At 40.9% G+C, this 24,252-nt stretch overlaps 1 protein-coding gene across 1 annotated transcript; it reads right to left on the reverse strand.

Moving 5' to 3' along the window:
- Nucleotides 1–3,315: 3,315 nt before the first annotated feature.
- On the reverse strand, nt 3,316–22,320 carry LOC131247959 (uncharacterized). The gene is made up of 4 exons (XM_058247953.1): nt 22,305–22,320; nt 7,898–8,372; nt 4,716–5,213; nt 3,316–3,686 (listed from the first exon to the last, which is right to left on the reverse strand). Exons 2-4 carry the CDS (start codon nt 8,357–8,359, stop codon nt 3,492–3,494), a joined length of 1,155 nt encoding a protein of 384 aa, XP_058103936.1. The 5' UTR covers nt 8,360–8,372; nt 22,305–22,320; the 3' UTR covers nt 3,316–3,491.
- Between the last annotated feature and the right edge of the window lie 1,932 nt (nt 22,321–24,252).

The following is a 24,252-nucleotide window of genomic DNA, read 5'->3' on the forward strand; positions in this document are numbered from 1 at the left end:
TGAGATGGTCCAAACCGAATAGAGATAAGGTTAAGCTGAATGTGGATGGTTCCTCAATGGGGAACCCGGTTCCCTTAAGTAGTGGAGGTGTTTGTAGAGATGATAAAGGGGTCTTCATGTTTGCTTTCGCCAAAGGGTACGGGCAGCGATCAAGCTTTATAGCCAAAGTGAAGGCGGTGATTGACAGCCTCAAGTTCTGTTTGGATTTAGGCTTTTCTTCCATCGAGGTTGAGAGTGACTCACGGGTTGTGGTAGACTCCCTATCCAATGCAGGTAATGTGCCATGGATTGTATTCTATTGGAAAAACCAGTTTCTTTCCTTCAGGGCCTCGCATTCTATCTCCATCATGTTCACTCCGGTGGCCGACAGCCTGGCTCGCTGGGGTAGTTTGAATCAGTCTCATAGGATTTTCCACACTGCAACCGACCTCCCTCGAACCACACGAGGTGAACTGGTTTAGGCGCGGTGCGCATGTCTATATCTTAGTTTCTCCTCTTTTGTTTTCCTTTTCATAGCAGGATCTTTTGAAAAAAAAAGACTAGACTCTAATTGCTTTAGCAACGCCAACGCCGTGTATTATTAGAAAAGCTCAAAGGCCCATCATGATGTATGCATTTTATCCGTGTTAACCATCCATTTTGCCAGACCATCTCAGGGTATGAGCCTAAAAATAAAGTAGATTTTAAGTCTCAAGTGGACCACATTATAGGAAATGATTGTGATTGAATGCACACTATTAAAATTTTATTGGGACCACAAAAGTTTTGGCTCAAGCCAGTATGAGTGTTTTTACCCTTGATTGAGGTCTACGTGACCTCATCAACGAGTAGGATGGCAAATACGCATTACAATGGCTTTTTAATGGTAGGCATTTAATTATCACTTTTTCCAATAGTGTGATCCAATGAATGAACAACATAGATAAAACGCATACATTATTGAAGGGCCCAAAAAGCTTTTCTAATATTAGCACAGCACCAACTTCGGTACCGTGAGTAGAAGCAATGTAAGGGCCGGTTTGGCCACAATCTATTCATTTCAACATACCCCGGATCCTCTTAGGCAGAATATAGGGCTTCTTGCTTTCTTTTTAGTGAGGCGCAGGCTTCAATTTCAGACACGATTAATAACTGTAAGTGCCCATGCATACTAAGGCTGGCCCATTGACACTCTTACCTGACATACTCATCCATAGGGAAACTGGCTTTCACCATAAAGTGTTAAAGTCCCTTATATACATCGATACACCATATACATCATTCTTCAATGGCTTGAGCTTTTAGAGTAACTGATTGTTTAACATAGTATCAAAACAGAAAGTAAATGATAAGAATTATATTATATATTGATCATGCCCATGCCCAGGAAAGTAACATATGTTCGTTTGGTTTCATGAAAGCATGCACCGTTATAATTTCTCATTTTGCTAAGGGGTCGTTTGGCACCTTGGATTGGAGGGGATTGGAGAGGATTAGAGGGGGTATCAAATCCCCATGGATGTTTGGCAGCATAAAGCAATTGGGGATTGCCAATCCAGGGGGTTTCCAATCCCCTCCTTGAGGGGGTTTGTAATCCAAGGTGTGAGCTTGGATTACACCTAAAATCATTTGAATAGTTGCAAGTATAAATGTATGTCACTGTACACTATCATTCTACTGGGCACATGGCCCACTAACGATGATCGGCACCGTCCAAACATTGTTCATGTAGATCAGCACCGTCCAAATATTGTCCAGCACCGTCCAAACATTGTCCATATCAATCAACGATTAAAAATCGTTGGTTAGTCACTCAGACATGATCTTGTGCTTGCGGTCCATCTGAGACTTGGAATTTCATCACTTTTAGGTAAAACATATATTTTAGCGGGCTTATCACAACCATTGATTTAGTAATTAAATTCAAACCCCCGTGAATATACCATGTATAGGTATTTTTGAATTAAAGTTGATTCACACTCAAGGGTACCAAACACACCGAGAGGATTGCCAATCCAGGGGGTTGCGAGTCCAGGGGGTTCCAAATCCACGCTCCCAAACAGGCCCTAATATTCTTGAGTTGGGTTTGTAAAAGTGGGAGCCATGTTTTGGTGATTCAGACTGTTGATTTGATAGGCTTCACCATGGATTGGGGCTATCCCCAAAAATCTAGAGAGGATATTGTGTTGGCCTCACCAGATCTCTAGAACATTGGGCTATGTACCCCAACGAGCGCAAACCCAATGGAGGGGTATCGTGCGCATCTGTGACTCATGGAGTTGCAAAAAGGCATTCTCCAGTGTGAGCGCCAACTGTGTACACGTGTTAGAGATCCATGACATTCATCCCGTTTGACCACCTTGATCTTGCCCTACCCACAAACAAGGACGTCCACTCAGAAGGTGAAACGTGTGTGCAAGTTTTTTTTTTTTTAATTCCAACTCATCTGGCGAATTTGATGAATGGAGTGGCATTCTCTTGGGCCTGTGCATGTTCAAGAATAGTCCAACCCGATGCACGGTCCACATGTCATGCACATGAATAGATGATCTAGTGGGTCCCACTAGCTTACAAACAGAGTGAAACTAATGTCTTTGATTCTCATGTATAGAGAAACTGGTTGTTAAGGGGATAAATTGCACTTCCTGTCCACACGTGAATTCCTGCTTTTATATGGCAACTGCACACTCAATCGGTACAATTTTTTTTTTTTAAATTTTACAAATTACCCGTTACAATTTCTAGGGCAAGCGTTTACATGCACCTTTTTTATAACGGTTGACTCGAATCTTTATATATATATATATATATATATATATATATATATATATATAATCATGCTCCCCTGCGCACCTACGCACGTGCGCACCTTTGCACACATGCCATGGGTGTCTAATCTGAACGGTCCATGTGATGCGGAATCACATAAAACCCCATGTGACAAATTTTCACCCCAATATAATATTCTGGTGGCCCATAGAAAAGAGAAATGCAAATCAAGGGAGGAAACTGTTTTCATTTTTAATGGCCCACCAAAGTTTTATGTCAAAGTTATTCTTGGGACCGGGAGGTTTTATGAGGTTCTGCTTCACATGAACGGTTCAGATTTTGGATCCAGATCACATATGATGGGTTCTCAAAAAAGTTCGTACGTACTAACTGGTTCGCAGGTGAGCGTTTCCGTGTATATATATATAGCTGCGCGCCAGTTCACACGTAACTCATGCTAACTGTTTTTGGAACTCATCATATGTGGTGTGACTCTAAAATCTCAATAGTCCACATGAAGTAGCAACTCATATAACCCTGGACCCAATTTTTACTGGTAAATAGGCATTTAGTCATCAAAATCCAGAAGCACCATTCTAAATTACATAATTGGTTGGCAATGTGGAGAAGGAGAATAATCCGGCAATGACAAACTCCAGCCAAGCTGATATTGTATATATGTTGCCGTGGATTCTTGTCAAGTCTAATTGAGTCATAGAACATGAATTGGGGCAGCCGTGGATTTACATGATGCTACAGCCTGGGACTGCAGCAAGTGCAGCGCCCACAGCACACACAGCGCCAACTACAGAAGCAATATCGGCCATTATTGTCAAAACCTCAGATTTGGACATTATCTTCATGACTCGCCCTCCACTGTAACTCGTACCTGCCTCTTGCCCTCCTCCGTTGGAACTCATGGCCGTCCTTTGTCTCAGCTTAAAATTTTGAAAAAAGAAGAAGAATAAGAAGAAGAAACATCAATAGTTTCATATACAAACTCATGTGACATGCACTGTGCCGTCTTGTTACCGTTGCAATTGGGGTTGGTAGTAGGTCAGGTTCTGGTCATCGGCCTGCTCTGTTTACTAAGATGCCCAAGAGCTCAAACCTGACAACTTGGGCCTGACTAGTTCTCTAAAGGTTAAGCGAGTGGCCTTATCTATAAACAATTATTAAGACGAAACCTTCATTGATCCAATGGACATGTTCACTTAATGGGACTCGTTTTAAGGTCCATTAGTATTATTTAAGAGGCTTGGAAATTCTTCTAACAACTTGTGTTCGGTTTGGCTTAGAGATTATAATTTGGGAAAAGTTAGGACTATGGTTCTCCCTTCCTTGTTTGTAAGAATAATAAAAGTATTGTATTGGATACACCATTCTAATACTCCTTAAACTGGACCATGGATGTTCACCATACCCAACTTGAACACAATCTCAGAAAGATGAGAGCCAGTAACACCCTATATGAAGACGTTAGCTAATTGATCCTTAGATGAGAGATGGCTACTGATGATGCTAATTATCAGCTTTTCAGGGGCAAGGTGACAATCATGCTTCAATGCGTTTGGTTCCCTCATGGAATGTTGCTAAACAATGGTATAATAAATGTAACAGGTCTGTGTGACTTTATGAACAGGTTGGATGGCAAATAAACATCATGATGGCCCTAGAAAGGCTTCAACACTGGGTGTCATTGTCCTCACTGCTTTATGTGGTGTGGTCCATTTGAGTTTTGGATCTGCCTCACTTTTGAACTCATGCCCTAAAATAATTTGGCAAAATAGATGGACAGTGTGGATATAAAACATACATCATGATGATGGGACCCACAGAACTTTGTCACATCAACACACCACTGAGGTGGGTGGTGTGTGGCACACTAGGCAATCAAAGTCCGTTTGGATGAGTAAATCATGGGCCTACAAGGTATAAAAATCTACTTGAAAGAAAGTGAGGCTTACCAGCAGAGTTTTTATCTGAAGGAGGGCGAAATTGTCCAAGAAGAAGTCATGCTCATGCCAAATCTCCCCCTTGCTATAACACTCAGGGCAAAGATCATATGTATTATTATCGTATCCAAGCATCGACACGTTGTGGCACTCAAAGCAGCTGTAGCACGTGCCCATGATCCTGGCCTTGCACCTGGCGCAATATGGATGCATGACAGAGATGTACCACAAGGCCGCGATGTCCTCGATGCTAAGGTAACCATCCCTTCCCAGGTTCGTGCCTTTGAACAGCTTACATGCATCAGCACGCGGCATACCCTTATTGGTTAGGAAGTCGATAACCTCTGTCTCGCTCACATCGCCGTCGCCATTACGGTCCATCACTGCAAACAGGTTGTAAGCGTCATTCTTGTCTGGAAGGGACCTGTAAAATAAACGACCTGCTTTCAGTGCTGCCTTCACCTCCATAGCTTCCGGATTCACTTTCACTTTCTTCTCTGTCTTCGCTGCCTGCAGATGTAGATGGTTCAATGGTGGGAATGTGGCCGGAAAACATACCGCCATTATTCATCAGGGATGTCAATGGGACCAGCCCAAGACTAGCAAAATTAAAATTCTTAAAAAGGCCATCTTGACAAGCACAGCATAAGCAGTTGAAATATCTGCGCCGGATCAACATAGGCCCAGCTTGTTGAATGTACAAGCCAAACTTATGGTTAAACAGTATTTTCCATTCGTTGATGATTTGTATTGAAAATGATGGAGCTAAGGCTCCAAATAGCATGTCTTTTAATCTAGAAGGTCTAAAGGGGGCGTTTGGATGGTGAGTTAACTTAGATAAGCTACTTACGTCACAGGTAGCTTACCTTGATTTCTACTTATATAGCTGATCAGTATTTTTGGTAAATAACATACTTTTCTGCCAAAAAGTAGACGTTGGAAATATTTATCCTTCGGAGTCTGTTTGGTCCCCCTCACATGCAATGTCCATCATGTGGGGCCAATCTTTGCTGTGGACCGTTCATTGTGTGGGCCCCACCTTTCATATAGGTCATCTATCACTCAGGGTCCACCTTGTATATAGGTCATTCATCATTAGGGGGCCAACCGTTCATGTGCAGAGTCCATTATATGTAAGGCCTACCTTTGATATTGGTCATCCATCATGTGGGGTGTACCTTCAATATCCACCGCCCATGACGTGGAGCCCATCTTTGATGTGAACCATCCATCACGTGGGTACCACATCTGATGTGGGCCATCTATCATGCAGGCCAATCTTGAATATGGGCTACTCATCATTAGGGCCAACCTTTAATGTAGACCGTCCATCATGTGGGCCTGCTATTATTATTTGCCCATCACGTGGAGCCCACCTTTGAAGTGGACTGTACGTCATGTGGGCCCCACCTTCAATGTGGCTTGTCCATCTTGCCGAGCTCCCCTTGGATGTGGGTCATTCATCATTAGGCGCCAACCTTTGATGTGGACTGTCCATCATGAAGGGCCACCTCGATGCAAGCCATCCATCATGTGGGGTCCTTCTTCAATGTCCATTGCCCATCACGTGGAGCTTAGCTTGAATGTGGACCGTCCATCATGTGGGCTCCACCTTTGAAGTGCCCTGTCCATCATACCTTCCCATTTTGAATGTGGATTATTTATTGTTAGGGGCCGACCTTTGATGTGGACCATCCATTATGTTGGTCCACGTTAATATGGGTGATCCATCATGTGGAACCCACCTTTCACATGAACCGTCCATCATGTGGGGCCCACCTTTGATGTGGACAGTCCATCATATGAGGCCTCCTTTGATTAGGAGAGAGATGTAGAAAAGTTAAAATTAGAAAGTTAAAAAAAATATTTATGGAGCTAAGTTGCTTTAAACATACAAGTAACATTTGAAATCCTATTTAAACCAACTTAATAAGTTGAGTTAAAAGTAACTTATCTGGTGGTATTTAAACAGGCCCAAATCATGTAGGCCACTAGATGGAAAGATGCTATCTTGCACAGGTGCCTCATGTGGCTGCGTGTTGATGGTAGTGTACACCTCACCCACTGGAGCCCAAAATTCGGAATATGGTAGAACCAATGTCGCTACGGAAGTGGACTCCCTAACTCAATACGCTTAGCATACTTAGTAAACTCTAGGGGGCCTATGTAATTTATGTATTTTATCCATGTTGTCCATCCATTTTATCAGATAATTTTAGGAAAAATGCCAAAATATAATCATATTCTTAGCTCAAGTGGACCATATCACAGGAAACAGTGAATTGAATGCATAAAGTTGAAAACTCTTTAAGGACCATATAAAATTTGGATCAAGCTGATATTTGAGTTTTCCCTTCGTCCATGTATGTGTGATCTTATGAATAGGTTGTATGACAAATAAACTTCATTGTAGGCCTTACGAAGGTTTCAACGGCAGACACCATTATTCCCACTGTTTCTTGTGGCATGGTCCACCTGAGTTTTGGATATGCTTAAATTTTGGAAACATCCCCTAAAATGATTTGGAAAAAATGAATGTACAGAGTGGATATGATACAAACACCCATGGTGGGCACACAGTTTACTCAGTATACTCAGTACGCTTAGTTCATAATCCCCTTCCTCTCTCTACACGGTGTACGTGGTAGGGTGATATATTAACGGGGGCTATCATCTAGTGGGCCCTCCTGTCATTCATGATTAGACTTTTTTTTTTTTCTACCACTGCCTGGAAGGCCATCGATCGGATGACTAGGATAACTCAATCTATGGCTATTTGACCATCCACAGTAGGGGCGAAAAAATGGACGGTCCAAAATGATAAGTCACCCTGCCACGTACACTCGGTACAGATAGATTTACCATATTTCCCTTCTCCCTAGGGGTGGCAATCGAGCCAAACATGTCAGGATCAGGACCTGGCCACGGGCCAAACTAATAGGTCCGAACCCCGTCCAAAGTCGGGTCAGGCTCGCTGGGCCAGATTGGCGCCGGGTCTGTTCCCACCTTATTTCTGCCAGCTCTTCCCAGAGAGTCAATGCAGGAGAATTCCATCACCAAATATGTTTTGGATCCCCTCAAACCATCGATGGATGGTGAGTGATGTGTGGACAATTTTTCATAGAATGACGGAAATACACCTGATCAGAGGTGCAACTCAACCCATGGATTCTGCAGACATATCTAGAACTTACCAGTATCTCCTTTGATCGAAATAGCAGCATGTAATTGTCCAAGAACTCTTCGTGGCTGTGCTGGAACAGTTTATTCGAGTAGCATTGAGCACACACCTGGAACCGCCGGTGGAGCTCATGTCCATCGGTCATGTGCATTTCCCAACACCTAACACAGCAATAATACATGCCTGTCACTAATTTCTTGCAATAATCACATATCGGCCTACTAATGCTGGCGTAGTAGTGCGTTTTGAACTCGTCGAAGTCGAGTGATCCACTTCTGTCCTGGTCAAGCTTGGTGAAGAGACACGATGCCTCATTGGTGGGCATGTCCCTTTTCATGAGTTCCAGAGACTCACTCTTTGATATTCGTCCGTCATTGTCCAGGTCCATGCTCTTGAACATTGCTGTGATGAGGTCATTTTCCTCATGCGATGCATTCGCAAAGTGGACCTGCCCGGCTTGGTGGATTTCTTCCATTGATGGGATTCAACTGATCCAAGAGAAAGATGAAGGGTGGTTGTTAATGGGTTTATTTTAATAGCTGTTATTGTTGCAAAAATATTGATTTTAATAAAAATATTTTAATAATAAAATATAATATAATATAAAAAGTTATTTTTTTGAAAAAACACTTTTCTACGGGTTTTTTGGAATAGTCCCACATGAAAAGGAGAAGAGAAAAACCTGTGGTTTATATGAAGGAAGTGAAGTATTATAATATTTACTTACCTAGTCCGTGGACTATGGACTTTGCGTGTTCTAGTGCGTAGCACTGGAACACCCGCGTGCGCTCGCGCTCGGGCTCGGGCACGGGCTCGGTGCGAGGGCGTGGGCATGTGAGGCAATGTGGCTGTAGAGGCGCTAGTGGCGCACTTTACACTTCGTACGTCCGCATCGTGTCGCAGAGGGTCGCTCCTTCGCGACCTGGCTATGGCGGGTGGCTGGTTTTCCAACAGCTAGAAATGGCTTAATGAAATTTAAGTCTCTGGACCATAACCCCCTAGCCATCCTAGCCTATAAAAGGAGGACCTGGATGAATTTCCAATCCATCTCAACTCACTCTAGCAAACCCATATGAACTGAGACAGCCAGCCCATCTCCACTCAAATATTCTAGTGTTTTCCAGCAACATAGCAAGGCTTAAACCTTAGCTTGAAGAACAGACCAGCGGTGTGGTCTAGAACGGTTCAACTGAACCAGTAACTGAAGATTTGAACTGACCAGTGCAGAAGTTTTTCTCTTCTTTTCTTCTTCTTTTGGAATTTTTTCCTTTATATTGTAATACTGCCAGAAAGCGTGTAATTGAGTTCCATTTAGTGGGCCTTCGTGTTTGCAGAACGTAGACCCACACCAGGCTCGTCGTATCCTAGAAGCTATTTGCCTGTAACGTACCAGCATACTCAATTCACTTGAGTAGGGGCAAATAATGCTTTAAGGACAGCGTTTCAGACGTGCTTCAGTCTGTCCTGATTTCTAATTATTTTGCACTTTTCGGTTTCCATATGATACATAAATACATTGATCTGTATAATTTCTAACAATCTTAAAGCGTTATTATATTGATGGAAGCCGACAGTGTTTCATCCATCAAGTTGATGAATCAGGACTTGATACGTCTTGATCGGTTCGATGGAACTAATTTTACAAGATGGCAAGACAAGCTGAAATTTCTCCTAACGGCACTGAAGATCTATTACATATTGGATCCAAATTTGCAAGAACTACCTAAAGCATCTGACAATGACACACCTGAACAAGTAGCTGCCCGCATCAAAAGAGCCGAAGATGAATTCTTGTGTCGAGGACACATTCTGAACGCTCTCTCCGACCACCTGTACGATCTGTACCAACAGACGTCATCAGCTAAGGAGATGTGGGCCGCTCTGGAATTCAAATACAAGTCAAGATCTGACGGTCTACACGAAGTTTGGAACCCTTACAAAGTAGAAGAGTGGTGCTTCAACGGCCCGCCTATCTACTACTGGAGCAGATGGAACTATTCACACCTCCGATCCTACGGTATATAGTGGCCCCGGACTACGATCTATGGATTAGATCGTCCCAAGGACAAGCTAAGATGTACAGATTATAGTGCACACAATATCTCTCTGTATACTCTCGGTTTATCGTATAATTGTATTGTTGCGAGAGAGAGAACGCATCCCTTTTATAGGAAAGGAGGGAGAAATCGGATGAGATAGGATGAAACTATATTATCCGGTCCGTATCTCTTATCATATTTCAAATTCAAAGTTGAATTTGAAATCTCAACCGAATGGAAAAGAAGGTCGGAGAAAGTCTAAACATGTGGGACCCACCCACTAGTGGGCCCCACCGGGTTACGTCCAACATCTCCCACTCAATCACATTGTGGGATAGGCACAAAAGATTTGTCCATCTAAGTTGCCCAATAACAATCAAACCAAACATCGCGATCAAAAGAATAAGAGGTGTGGACCAGCTGCATCACCATAATCTTCTCACAGTTGCTTAAGTACTAAGTGACCTAACTAGTACTCCATAACCCAAGCTTTGCAATGCGTCTAAGTCGCTGACTCCCGATCTGGAGTACTCGGCTATCATACGCACTTATCCAACTTATCAAGTTATTTAAAACTTGATTTTTCACAAACTTCGAATAAAAGTGATTCATTATGTCTATATATATATATATATATCATATATATATATATATATATATATATATATATATAATGCTTTGAAAAATTACTTGAAGGCAATAATAACAACCGATTTGCGCTTGATAAGTCTTATGCGTATTTATAGTTCTGAAACTTGGTGTATCAGGATCTTACCATGCGATGTGTAATTTGGAATTAATCAAGTTCTTTCCTAGCGTAATTGAGTGTGCCAATCAAGGACCTTTCGTAATAGTACACTAAAGTAACAACACATCCTCATATATACAAGAGGAGGGTAGTTAAGGACACAAAGAGTCACCTAGATCTATACTATTGGATCCGTTGCAAGATTAGATCATCAAAGCAACTGAGGTAATAGGTCCCAACGTGGTTACAATCCACGTGTAAATTGACAATACTAGGTGAATGTCGGGTCTACAATACACATGTCTTCTACATAAGGTACGACTCATCTCATGACCTCATAACCTGGCTTTAATTTCAGATCATAACATTGATCGCATGTAACAGAATGATGCGATTATGTTATTCGACTTTATCATATCATCTAATCTTTATAAGAGTGTAGGCGGATACGACTCACTTATATCCTCATCCTTTATTATTAACAATGGGAAGTTCATACTTCAATGTATAAACATAGCCCCAAATGTACCTCTCAGACATTGAAAGAGTTTGGTAAAACCAAGGATGGTAGCCTGGACAAAAATAGAAATCCTACATGATTTCAATGTTAATGTTGATGATCTTCATATCTAGTTATATTAGTGTTCAATACTAAATAAAAAGGAATATAATATTCATTAATGAAAGACAAAGTCAAAAGACAATCAATCAAGCTTTCTCAATCCCATTAGATGAACGAAATGAAGATCTAAAGTTCAGGGCTTTCGTCATGGATCACCAATCTCCTTAGTAGGAATGTGAGCAACCTTCTTATCTCTCACTTGATCACGAATAAAGATACTTGATCTCAATGTGCTTAAATTTCTGGTGGGTTTAGGGTCCTTAACCAAGTTAATGGCAGAAGTATTGTCTATCTTCAGTAATTGGTACAATACCCAGACTCATTAGAAATCTACGAACCCATACACCAATGGAATGAAGCCATCAAAGTGCTAACGGATCCATAGATGAAAGAGTTGTGGATGTCATTTATTACTCGACCATGAGATAGCTCCTCCTCGAATAGGAAACTCTAGTAGAGCTTTCCCGGGAAGTCATTACGGAGGGAGATCGAATATCCTTTGATCTCGAGGCTTGTTGTAACAAAACATTAGGTCTTTTGTTCCTCTAAGATACGAATAATGTTGACTTTTGGAATGGTTGAACTTCTGGTTAATGATAATGCCCATATAGGTAATACGTAAGTTCAGCTAAAAGCATATTGATTATTAAGCTCCCTATGCACTTGCAAAAGTCGAGGACAACCAATTTCAGAACTTTGGCACGATTTGAAAGATCTTCAGTAGCTTTATCCATAGGGTTTCAATAATTTTCCATCCTTAACCGCTCTAAGATCTTTTGTATATAGGTTGCTTGAGACAAGCCTAAAAATTTCTTAGGGCGATCCTTGATGATTTTTACCCCAAGAATAAAGTTGGCTTCACCGAGGTCTTTCATCTCAAAGTTCGAGAATAGCCAATCTTTAGTCAATATTAACAATTGTATGTCATTACCAGCTAACAAGATATCGTTTACATATAGAGATAGTATCAGAAAAAATCTTCCAGACCGTTTTATGTATACACAATGATCTTCTTCACTCATCGTGAATCTAAAAGTGGTGATGGCCAAGTGGAACTTCATGTACCACTGTCTTGAAGATTGCTTCAGCCCATAGATAGATTTTAACAACTTGCAGACTTTCTTTGGATACTTTTTGTCCACATAACCCATGGGCTGTTGCATGTATATCTCTTCATCCAAGTCACCATTTAAGAATGCGGTCTTTACATCTATCTGATATAACTCTAAGTTTAAACTTGCGACAATGGACAAGATCATACGGATTGAGGAGAACTTTGCAACAGGTGAAAAGGTCTCCTCATAATCAATGTCTTCTTGTTGTGTAAAACCTTTAGCAACCAATCATGCTTTATACTTGTCCACTGTACCATCTGCCTTTCTTTTGATCTTAAGTACCCATTTATTACCTATTGCTTTGCAATTGGAAGGCAGATCAACAAGTTCCCAGACTTTATTCTTCTCCATGGAGGCGATCTCTTCGTCCATAGCATTTACCCAATTGACCGAGTTAGAAGATAATAATACATCCTGATATGAATCAGGTTCATCATCATCAACTGCAACGCAAGAGAATGTTTGCCCCTCAATATCGAAGTATCTTCGGAGAATCAATCCTCTTTCTCTTCGACGTAACTTAGGAGCTTGCTGAGATGTCCTCCCACTGTCCTGGTGAACTATAGGAGCATCTCCATCTTGAGGAGCAGAACTCTCACTCTCTTGGGATACATCGGGCATTTCAAAAAGTTCTATTGGAACCTTTTGCTTCATTCGGCTTGGGTATCTATCTTCAATGAAGGTCACGTCTCGGGATTCTATCTCAATCCATCGTCCATGGTCCTCATAAACTAGAACGTATCCCTTTGAATGCATAGGGTTCCTAATGAACACGCATTCAATGATTTTACTATCAAGTTTACCTCTATGTTGAGTATGTAACAAAACATATGGCAATGATCCCCAAGGGCGTAGGTGGGCTAAAGAAGGAGGCCTCCTAGACCACATCTCATATGGAGTCTTAGGAATGGATTTGGATGAGACTTTATTAAGGACGTAGACGGCTGTTAACAGTGTGTCTCCCCAGAATATAGTAGAGAGATTGGCTTGTGCCATCATCGATCTAACCATGTCCAATAGTGTCCTATTTCTTCTCTCTGCAATACCGTTTTGTTGTGGAGTGTAAGCCATTGTGTACTGCCGAACAATTCCAACGTTTTCACAATATGATTTAAACGTTTCAGATGTATACTCGCCACCCCTATCAGATCGAAGGGTTTTAATCTTTTTCTCAAGCCGATTTTCCACCTCAGCTTTATATTTAAGAAAACAATTAAAAACCTTAGATTTGTGTGAGATGAGATACACATATCCATAGCGCGAGTAATCGTCAATGAAAGTGACAAAGTATTGACATCCATTTCTGGCATGTACATTAAAGGGTCCACAGATATCTGAATGGATTATCTCTAGTGTACCCTTGGACCTAGTCGCTTTAGGAAATGGTTTCTTCGATGTCTTCCCGGACACACAATGTTCACAAAATGACAAATCAACTTTGGATAAGGAGTTTAACAGACCAGAACATACTAGTCCTGTCATACGATCATTTCCGATGTGACCTAACCTCGCGTGCCATTTTTGAGATTCAGATACTATATTTTTATTCGACATAGCAGATAAAGCAAGATGGGCATTATCACAATCTACGTCTAGAATAAATAAATCTGAAATTAAATTTATCTTTCAATGGTTATTATGTCTCAAAGAAACTCTAGTCCAAGAAAATCGAATATCAAAACCATAAAATAATAACCTAGAAACAGAATTAAACACATCCCCGGTGCAAAAAGAGTATTACGAAGGATTATTGTTTACCCTATGCGAACGAGGAGTGGAGAATGTCAATCCCTAACCGTCTTCAACGTATTAGCCCAATCAACTCTAATAGAAACCGTGCACGCGCAAATTTCTCGAGTCCTCGATGACTCTGTGTTACGTACTTTGCCTCTGTATCCAAAATCCACTCGTTAGATATAGAATCAACGGAAAGGATTGAACAAACGCCCACATACAAAGTATCTTGTGACTGAAATGCTTCTTTTTGATGTAAATGAGCAACGGTAATTGCCACAGACAAAGTAGATTATTTTTGTCTTTTTCTGCTTCTTCTTTCCATTCCCCTTCTTGAGATTTGGAGCAGGTGTTGTGGCCTTCTGTTCTTGATTATTCTTTTTCGCCTTCTTGCGAGCTTTGAACCGTTTATTATTAGCTTTTCGCTTATAGGTCTCTGCTACAAAGGCCTAGGCCGAACCTGGCTGAATTGCATTCATTTCAACCTCACGTACCAAGTGGCCACAAAAGTCTCTGAACGCAGTGATTGAATCAGTATGATTTAGAATTCTTTTGATTTGGGCCCAAGATTCAGGCAAGGAACGGTGCATGGCTATAATCTTCTGATTTTCAGTCAATTTGCACCCAACATTCCTAAGGGCACCTATCATTTGCTCCATCTTACGAATATGATCTTTGATGAGACAGCCGACATGCATCCTGTACTCCTGGAATTCCAATTCCATTGCCCTAGCTCTCGCATCTGACTTCTGCGCATAGGCATCTGTCAGTGCTTCCCAGATTCCTTTAGCGGTTTCATGCACTTCATACGTAGGTATGAGTTCTTTGTGCATAGTGCTAAGAAGGACATTACGGGCTGAACGATTTTGTTTTCGCCACTTATTATAGCGAGTCATCGTAACCCTATGTTCTTGTAAATTTCCGTTTTCAGCCAGGATGGGTTCCTCCTGAACTACATCAATATGTCGTCCTCATCTAGAAGGCATCGCACTGCTCGGGACCAATCTTCGTAGTTGTTGTCGTCGAAATGTTGTCCTTTTAGCTGTTCAGCGATTAACGCTTTGGTGGCCATCTCTACATTGCATGAGTATCACTACTTAGCTATGATCTAAGGTATTGACACTAATCATCAGCATTTCTACATGTTATATAAAATTTTAAAGTATAAAGTAGCTAACACATCTTAATGAGATCTGAAAGTCCACATACCCGAATGGGCGGTGTAGAACAATCAAGTTCTCTAATTAAGATGAGATTTAATGCTTTTATAAGAATAAATTTATATAACGTGCAACATTCCATTACTTAGTTGCATATATCATTTGGTGGAGGAGAATAAACTCCCACTCAAGTTATGCACAACCTTTATTTATAGGGAGTATCTAAGCACTAAGTTTTTCTATATTTTCCAATGAAAAATAAGGGGGCTTAGATCTAAACACATCAAGCCGAATATTTTCATGCATATTAACATCATCATCAGAAAGGAAAAATTAAGTGCTTAGATATAAAGAGAGTACAATCTTCACCTGTGATCATGACTATTAGTGATGGATCCGATCATTACCGATAATGATCATTGTTGATGATGGATCCTTTCATCAACATTGATCATCATAGTTGATGATCGTTTCGATTACTAATTAGCTTTAGATCAACAGTGAAGAAGATATAATAAAAGAAACAACATTCTTGATATGTGTCCATCATCCTTCAACAGATCTACACATGTGAAATTAGTAAAACTAAAAACATAGTTGTTGTACCTTTACATCAGCGCACATCCGCCAACACGTATACACTAGTACATTGACCAAGTGCTTATTGTATTTCTCCAGTATAAATCCAAGCTCATTAGATGGATGGATGGTTTGGATTCAACAAATACATAGTGAAGAGATCCGTGTTGTACACGGATCAGATCTACATGTGCGACTGATGTATATTACTACATGTGTTATAGTACAATACGGATTGCCAATGAGTGGTACGCACATGTGTGGCTGATATAGTTAGGAGTTTTTCTCTCGGGATCGTTCATGAATTAGGATAAGCACATGGCCATTAATTGTGCTGAGCAAGATTGTGGGAACTCTAACAAACACATAGCGAATATGTGTGTGGTATTTCGAATTCTGTTATCTAGAAATAACTGGTTCAAGGCTGCGGATACCAGTCATTTCGACAGAGTTTTGAAATACTTACACTAAGGAAAGATTAAAATCGAAAGATATCTTTCTTTATGCATATAAGCAAATTATTCTGGCAGTATTGTTTAACCGAGAAAATATTTTAATAAAAAAATCAAGTGGGGTATTGTTGCAAAAATATTGATTTTAATAAAAATATTTTAATAATAAAATATAATATAATATAAAAAGTTGTTTTTTTGAAAAAACACTTGTTTACGGGTTTTTTGGAATAGTCCCACATGGAAAAGAGAAGAGAAAAACCTGTTAATTGTGAAAGTACAAATATTTTTGAAGAAAATTCCATTTAGGTATGTTTGTGTAAGACTGCTTTGGGGAGTAAATCCTATTGCAAAAATATTAATTTTAATAAAAATATTTTAATAATAAAATATAATATAATATAAAAAGTTATTTTTTTTGAAAAAAATACTTTTCTACGGGTTTTTTGGAATAGTCCCACATGGAAAAGAGGAGAAAAACCTGTGGTTTATATGAAGGAAGTGGAGTATTATAATATTTACTTACCTAGTCCGTGGAATATGGACCTTGCGTGTTCCGGTGTGTAGCACTGGAACACCCCCGCGCGTGCTCGCGCTCGGGCTCGGGCTCGGGCTCGGTCTCAGACTCGGACTCGGTCTCGGTCTCGGTCATGGGCACGGGCACGGGCACGGGCTCGGGCTCGGTGCGAGGGAGTGGGCATGTGAGGCAGTGTGGCTGTAGAGGCACTAGTGGTGCACTTTACACTTCGCACGTCCGCATCGTGTCGCAGAGGGTGGCTCCTTCGCTACCTTGAGCGAACCGGAGCGAGACGTGTGTGAGTCGCGGTGCGACTAAGTGGCTATGGCGGGTGGCTGGTTAGTAGAGAGACTAAAGGACTGAGAGAGAAATCTCTCAGTATAAATAGAGGGACTGAAAAGAGCTGTTGCAGCAGAAACTATAACAACTGAGCCGTTAGTGCAGAGTCCAGCTGTAACTGCTGTATGGTTAGCCCAACAGCTAGAAAATGGCTAGCTGTCGTCTCACAACAGTCAGCATACAACAGCTTGATGGTCCATGCACAACAGTAAAAAAATGGCCATAAAACGGCTAGTTTTCCCTGTACTCCTGGAATTCCAATTCCATTGCCCTAGCTCTCGCATCTGACTTCTGCGCATAGGCATCTGTCAGTGCTTCCCAGATTCCTTTAGCGGTTTCATGCACTTCATACGTAGGTATGAGTTCTTTGTGCATAGTGCTAAGAAGGACATTACGGGCTGAACGATTTTGTTTTCGCCACTTATTATAGCGAGTCATCGTAACCCTATGTTCTTGTAAATTTCCGTTTTCAGCCAGGATGGGTTCCTCCTGAACTACATCGAGTGTGTGAGATATGTCGTCCTCGTCCAGAAGGCATCGTACTGTGCGGGACCAGTCTTCGTAGTTGTTGCCATCGAAATGTTGTCCTTTTAGTTGTTCAGCGATTAATGCTTTGGTGGTCATCTCTACATTGCATGAGTATCACTACTTAGCTATGATCTAAGGTATTGACACTAATCATCAACGTTTCTACATGTTATATAAAATTTCAAAGTATAAAAGCAGTTAACACATCTTAATGAGATCTGAAAGTCCACATACCCGAATAGGCGGTGTAGAACAATCAAGTTCTCTAATTAAGATGAGATTTAATGCTTTTATAAGAATAAATTTATATAACGTGCAACCTTTCATTACATGGTTGCATGCATCATTTGGTGTAGAAGAATAAACTCCCACTTAGGTTATGCACAACCTTTATTTGTGTATAGGGAGTATCTAAGCACTAAGTTTTTCTATATTTTCCAATGAAAAATAAGGAGGCTTAGATCTAAACACATCAAGCTGAATATTTTCATGCATATTAACATCATCATCAGAAAGGAAAAAATAAGTGCTTAGATATAGAGAGAGTACAATCTTCACCTGTGATCATGACTATTAGTGAAGGATCCGATCATTACCGATAATGATCATTGTTGATGATGGATCCTTTCATCAACATTGATCATCATAGTTGATGATCGTTTCGATTACTAATAAGCTTTAGATCAACAGTGAAGAAGATATAATAAAAGAAACAACATTCTTGATATGTGTCCATCATCCTTCAACGGATCTACACATGTGAAATTAGTAAAACTAAAAACATAGTTGCTACACCTGTACATCAGCGCACATCCGCCAACACGTATACACTAGCACTTTGACCAAGTGCTTATTGTATTTTTCCAGTATAAATCCAAGCTCATCAGATGGATGGATGGTTTGGATTCAACACATACATAGTGAAGAGATCTGTGTTGTACACGGATCAGATCTACATGTGCGGCTAATGTATATTACTACATGTGTTATAGTACAATACGGATTGCCAATGAGTGGTACGCACATGTGTGGCTGATATGTTGTGGAGAACAATATGTGTTTAACCAACATTTGCGGCTGATATGTACACGTGTACAGATAGCCAACATGTGTACAACACGTGTACTTTAGCTATTTATAACACACGTGTGTACATTAGCCAACACGTGTGCTCATCAGCCCATTCAAGTGCACATTAGGCAATTCAACGTACATTTGATACTGGTGACGTATGTAGTTGAATACAACAACAATATTTGTATGTGTGGTGAGATGCACATGTATGAATTACAATACAACATCTTATGTACATTATCTTGTCACGTGTACAAAATGAAGACATCAGCCAAGTGTACATATATATATATATATATATATATATATATATATATATATATATATATATATATATATATATATCAAATGTATGTTGCACATCAGCCAAAGCTTGTATGTTGCATATCAGCCAACACGTGTACTGTACGTGTAAATCAGCCAACACGTGTACACATGTGCATAGCAGAAGCTATGACACATGTATGCCCACATTAGCTAACACATGTACAGTAGCTAACTTGTACAGTGTAAGCCAACACGTGTACAACACGTGTACATCAGTTAACACGTGTACAACAAGTGTACACATGTGTATAGCAGATTCTATTAGACATGTATGCAGTAGCTAACTTGTACGTGGAAGCCAACACGTAAGCCAACACGTGTACATCAGTCAACAAATCTTTGTGACAGTAGCTAAATAACACGTGTACAACATGTATACAGTAGCTAACTTGTACGTGTAAGCCAACACATGTTAATGCAGATTAGAACGGTGCTCATGTACAGCACGTACAGTAGCTAATGCAGATTACAACATGTGTATACATGTATACAATAGCTAATGTAGATTACAACTTGTATAGTTAACTTGTACGTATATACTGTATACATTAGCTAATGTACGTCTATACAGTAGCTAATGCAGATTACAACACATGTACAGTAGCTAACACATGTATGGTAGCCAACACGTGTACACATGTACAACAGCTAATGCACGTACAACAGCTAACACATGTACAGTAGCTAACACATGTATGGTAGCCAACACATGTACACATGTACAGCAGCTAATGCAGATTACAATGACGTGTACTAGCGTGTACAGATTAGCTATTGCAGATTAGCTATTTTTTTTATTTATTTAAGAACTCATCACATCTGATGAGTATTATAAATCTGAACGGTCCACATGAAGCAGAACCTCATGAAATCCCTTGGTACCAATTTTTACTTTGAACCAAAACTTTGGTGGGCCATTACAAATTCAAACATTTTCTTCCCTTGATTTGAATTTCTCTTTGCTATGGCCCACTAGAATCTTAGATCAGTGTGAAAATTCACCTCCTGAGGTTTCATAGGATTCCACATCTTATTGACCATTCGGATTCGACACCAATGACACGTGTGTAAAGGTGCGTAGGTGAGCATGCCTTTAAGTGGTGTAGTTCAATACAACATCTATTAGTGGATGTATTTCTATTAAACAACTATTGGTGGATATGATGTACACGCATGAGGTACATTATGTGGATCATTCCATAAACCAATAACATGGTGTACATTAAGGTGTATGGAATCATAAAGATCTACATGATCATCTTGGTCCATCATAATCGGGCTTACATGCACATGGCATACGTGTATACAAAAACTAATCTACCGTACACATGCTGATTTGATACCATTTGTAAAACAGGATTCCAATCCAAAAAAAAGGATGGGTTACTTACCTTTTTAGATGAATATAATCGAAGATCCGCCGTTAAATATGCTCTGATACCATTGTTGGGAAGCGTGGAAGGTGAGCCCTCAAGATCTGACGGTCTACACGATGTTTGGAACCTTTACAAAGCAGAAGATTGACGCTCCAACGGCCCGCCTATCTACTACTGGAGCAGATGGAACTATTCACACCTCTGATCCTACGGTATATAGTGGCCCCGGATTGCGATCTATGGATCAGATCGTCCCAAGGACAAGCTAAGATGGACAGATTACCGTGCACACTATATCTCTCTGTATACTCTCGGTATTTCGTATAATTGTATTGTTGCGAGAGAGAGAACGTTTCCCTTTTATAGGAAAGGAGGGAGAAATCGGATGAGATAGGATGAAACCATATTATCCGGTCAAATCCTTATCTCTTATCATATTTCAAATTCAAAGTTGAATTTAAAATCTCAACCGAATGGAAAAGAAGGCCGGAGAAAGCCTAAACATGTGAGACCCACCCACTAGTCCTAGCTGCACCGTGGGGTCCACTGTGACTTATGTGTTTTATCCACGATGTTCATCCATTTTACTAGCTCCTTGGGGCTAAAAATTGAAGCCGAACAAAATCTCATGTTGATCACACCACAAGAAACAGAGATGAATGAATGCCCATCATTAAAAACTTCTTGGGGGCCAACTAAATTTTGGATCGAGTTGATATCTGTGTTTCCCATCATCCAGTTCTGCGTGACCTAATCAACAGTTTGGATGGCAGATAAAACATTACTGTGGGCTTAGGAAGGTTTTCAACAGTGGATGTCATAATCTCCACCGTTTACTGCAGTGTGGTTCACTTGAAATTCAGATCTGCCTCATTTTTTAGTTCATGCCCGCCCTAAAATGAACTAGTAAAATAGATGGATGCATGACATGGATATAAAACTCATACCCACGCCCAACACTACGTAATTGGGGTCACCACCCAATCCACTTCCCCCTCTCTTTCTCGCTAAGGCTTGGACCCGCTATAAACATTTCAGGCTTGGCTATTTTGGCTCATAGCCGGTCGATCGGGCCTATGTTTCCAGGCTGTTCAAGCCTGGCCAGTGACGACCCAAAATAATCCAGCCCAAGCCAGAACTGGAGTTCTGATCCGGTTGGTAAATTATCATCTCACGGCCTTGAAATTGAGGGTCCTTGCCAGAGCCATGCTGACCGGAAGTGGATTGCCTATGAACTTGCCCCGTGGCATGATGTATGTGTTTTAACCACGCCCTCCCTTCGTTTTGCCAGCTCATTTAAGGGCATGAGCACAAAAATAATGGGGATCCACAGCTCAAGTGGACTGCACCACACCAAACAGCGGGGATTGAACGCTCACCTTTGAAGACTTCATAGGTCGGACTGATGTTTTATTTGCCATCCAACCTGTTCATAAGGTCACGCAGATCTGAACGAAGGGAAAGGAAGATACAAATATGAGCTTGATCTAAAACTTCTTTGGCCCCCCAGAAGTTTCCAACGGTGGGCGTTCAATCCCAACCGTTTTCTGTGGTGTGGTCCACTTGAGCTTTGGATCTGCATCATCTTTGGGCTCATGCGCTAAATTGATCTGGCAGAACGGATGGAGAACACGAATAAAAGACATACATCGCGGTGGACTACGTCGTACGGCTGAGATATCCCTGTGGCACGCCACAGGCAATCCACTTCCATGCCGCCAAATCTTTGGTAAATGCCGAGACAGGTAAAATCTCGTACCTGAATGGATCGGAGAGTTAAAAAGTTTCTGAGGATGGTAAATTCTTGTACCTGAAAGCGTCGGAGAGATAAAATTTCTGAGGATGCTGCGAGCTGGGGTTAGGATTTTTGGAGGGAGAGAGAGAGGGACTGATCGGGGTTGAGAGAGACCTGAATGGATCGGAGAGTTAAAAAGTTTATGAGGATGGTAAAACCTCGTACCTGAAAGCGTCGGAGAGATAAAATTTCTGAGGATGCTGCGAGCTGGGGTAAGGATTTTTGGAGGGAGAGAGAGAGGGACTGATCTGGGTTGAGAGAGAGAGAGAGAGAGAGAGAGAGAGATTATGGGTGGTTATTTAGAGAGAGAGAGAGAGAGTCCTGCCAGAAGAGATAAATGAGGCGACCAGACCCACGCAAGAGGACTTAAGACACTTGTGAGAGATCTGAGCCGTTCTTCAGATTGGGCCAGGGAATGTATGGCCAACCCGATGAATTAATGGGACTAATTATGGGCGAGAGCATGATCAGTGTGTTCTCTACATGATGAGTGGCTCGGATTCCGCACACGTATGGAGTACCGCCTCTTTGAGGGACGCCGATTGCGTCCTAACCCTGCCGTGACGGTAATCCGTCCGGGCAGGGTTCTGTGGAGTCCACAGTGATGAAAGTGTTTTATCACGCCTTTCATCTCTTTTCTCAGATCATTTAAGGTATGATCCAAAAAAATGAGGCAGATACAAGGCTTAAGTGGACCACAAAATGGGGATTGAACATCCACCATTAAAAACTTCTTGGGAGCTTGAGAAGTTTCGGATCAAGCTGATATCTGTGTTTTCACTTCATCCACATCAACATGGCCTTATGAATATGTTGGATGGTAAAAAAAAAAATATAACGGTGGCCCTGGGAAAAGTTTCAACAGTGGATGTCATTATCACTTCAGATTTCAGATTCCTTTGGTGTGGTCCATTGGAACTATTTACCTACCTCATTTATGGGATTATACTTTAAAATGATCTGATAAAAGAGATGAACGGCGTGGATAAAACACTTACATCATGATAGGGTGTGGCAGGAACTATAGTGAACAATGAAATTTGTGAGAGATCCACAATGTCCTTCCATTTTTCCAACTCATTTTAAGATGTGAGACAAAATATGAGGCGAATTCATAATTCAAATGAATAAATATTGTGCTTTCAATTAATCCAGTGGGAATGACCTTATGAATGGTTTGGAAGACAAACTTTTAGGTGGACCCAGGGATGTTCTAATGGTAAGCATTTTTTTCTCCAATTTTTCCTCTCGTATGGCTCACTTGTGTTTTGGATTCACATAAATTTTGGCTTCATGATCTAAAATGAGTTGGAAAAGCAGATTTGTTTTTAGTTAGAAAAACAGATCGACAGGTGGATTTCTCACAAATGTCACAGTGGGCCTCACTTAGCTTCTGCATGATAACTTCGTGCAGCACCCTATAGCAGGTAATCCACATAAGAGAGAGACTAGGTAGCCTACAACACAGCAACCTCCGTACCATGTATATGTGGAAAACCCATGAGCCACATCATTGATGTATGTGTTTTAGCCACACGGTCCATTCTTTTAGTGAGATCAAATTGAGGCATGAGCCCAGAAATGAAGTAGATCCAAAGCTCAAGTAAACCACATTACGGGAAGCAGTGGGCGTAATGACATCCATCGTTGAGACCTTAACGTGCATCATGATGTTTATTGCTATCCAACTTGTTCACAGGGTCACCCAAACTTAGATGAAGGGAAAGCACATATCAGTTTAATCCAAAACTTCTAGCCCAAACAAGTTTTATAGTGGTAGGCATTCATTCCTTACTGGTTCTGTAATTCGGTCCAGTTGAGCCTGGTACCAGCCTCATCTTTTAGCTCATGCCTTAAAATGACATGGAAAAATATGGATGACATGGATGAAACACATATATCATAGTGAGGCTCATACAACTTTTCCATTAGTATGTAATTTGAGCCCACGTGAAACCGTAAG

Source organism: Magnolia sinica, chromosome 6 (genome assembly GCF_029962835.1).
Source record: "Magnolia sinica isolate HGM2019 chromosome 6, MsV1, whole genome shotgun sequence".
NCBI classification, from domain to species: domain Eukaryota; kingdom Viridiplantae; phylum Streptophyta; class Magnoliopsida; order Magnoliales; family Magnoliaceae; genus Magnolia; species Magnolia sinica.

Coding starts and splice junctions, on each gene's coding strand:
- LOC131247959 (XM_058247953.1), bottom strand. CDS start 8,359: ATGGAAGAAATCCACCAAGCCGGGCAGGTCCACTTTGCGAATGCATCG. Junction 5,214..7,897: donor TTCGATCAAAGGAGATACTG/GTAAGTTCTAGA, acceptor CTACATCTGCAG/GCAGCGAAGACAGAGAAGAA. Junction 3,687..4,715: donor TTCAGATAAAAACTCTGCTG/GTAAGCCTCACT, acceptor CAAAATTTTAAG/CTGAGACAAAGGACGGCCAT.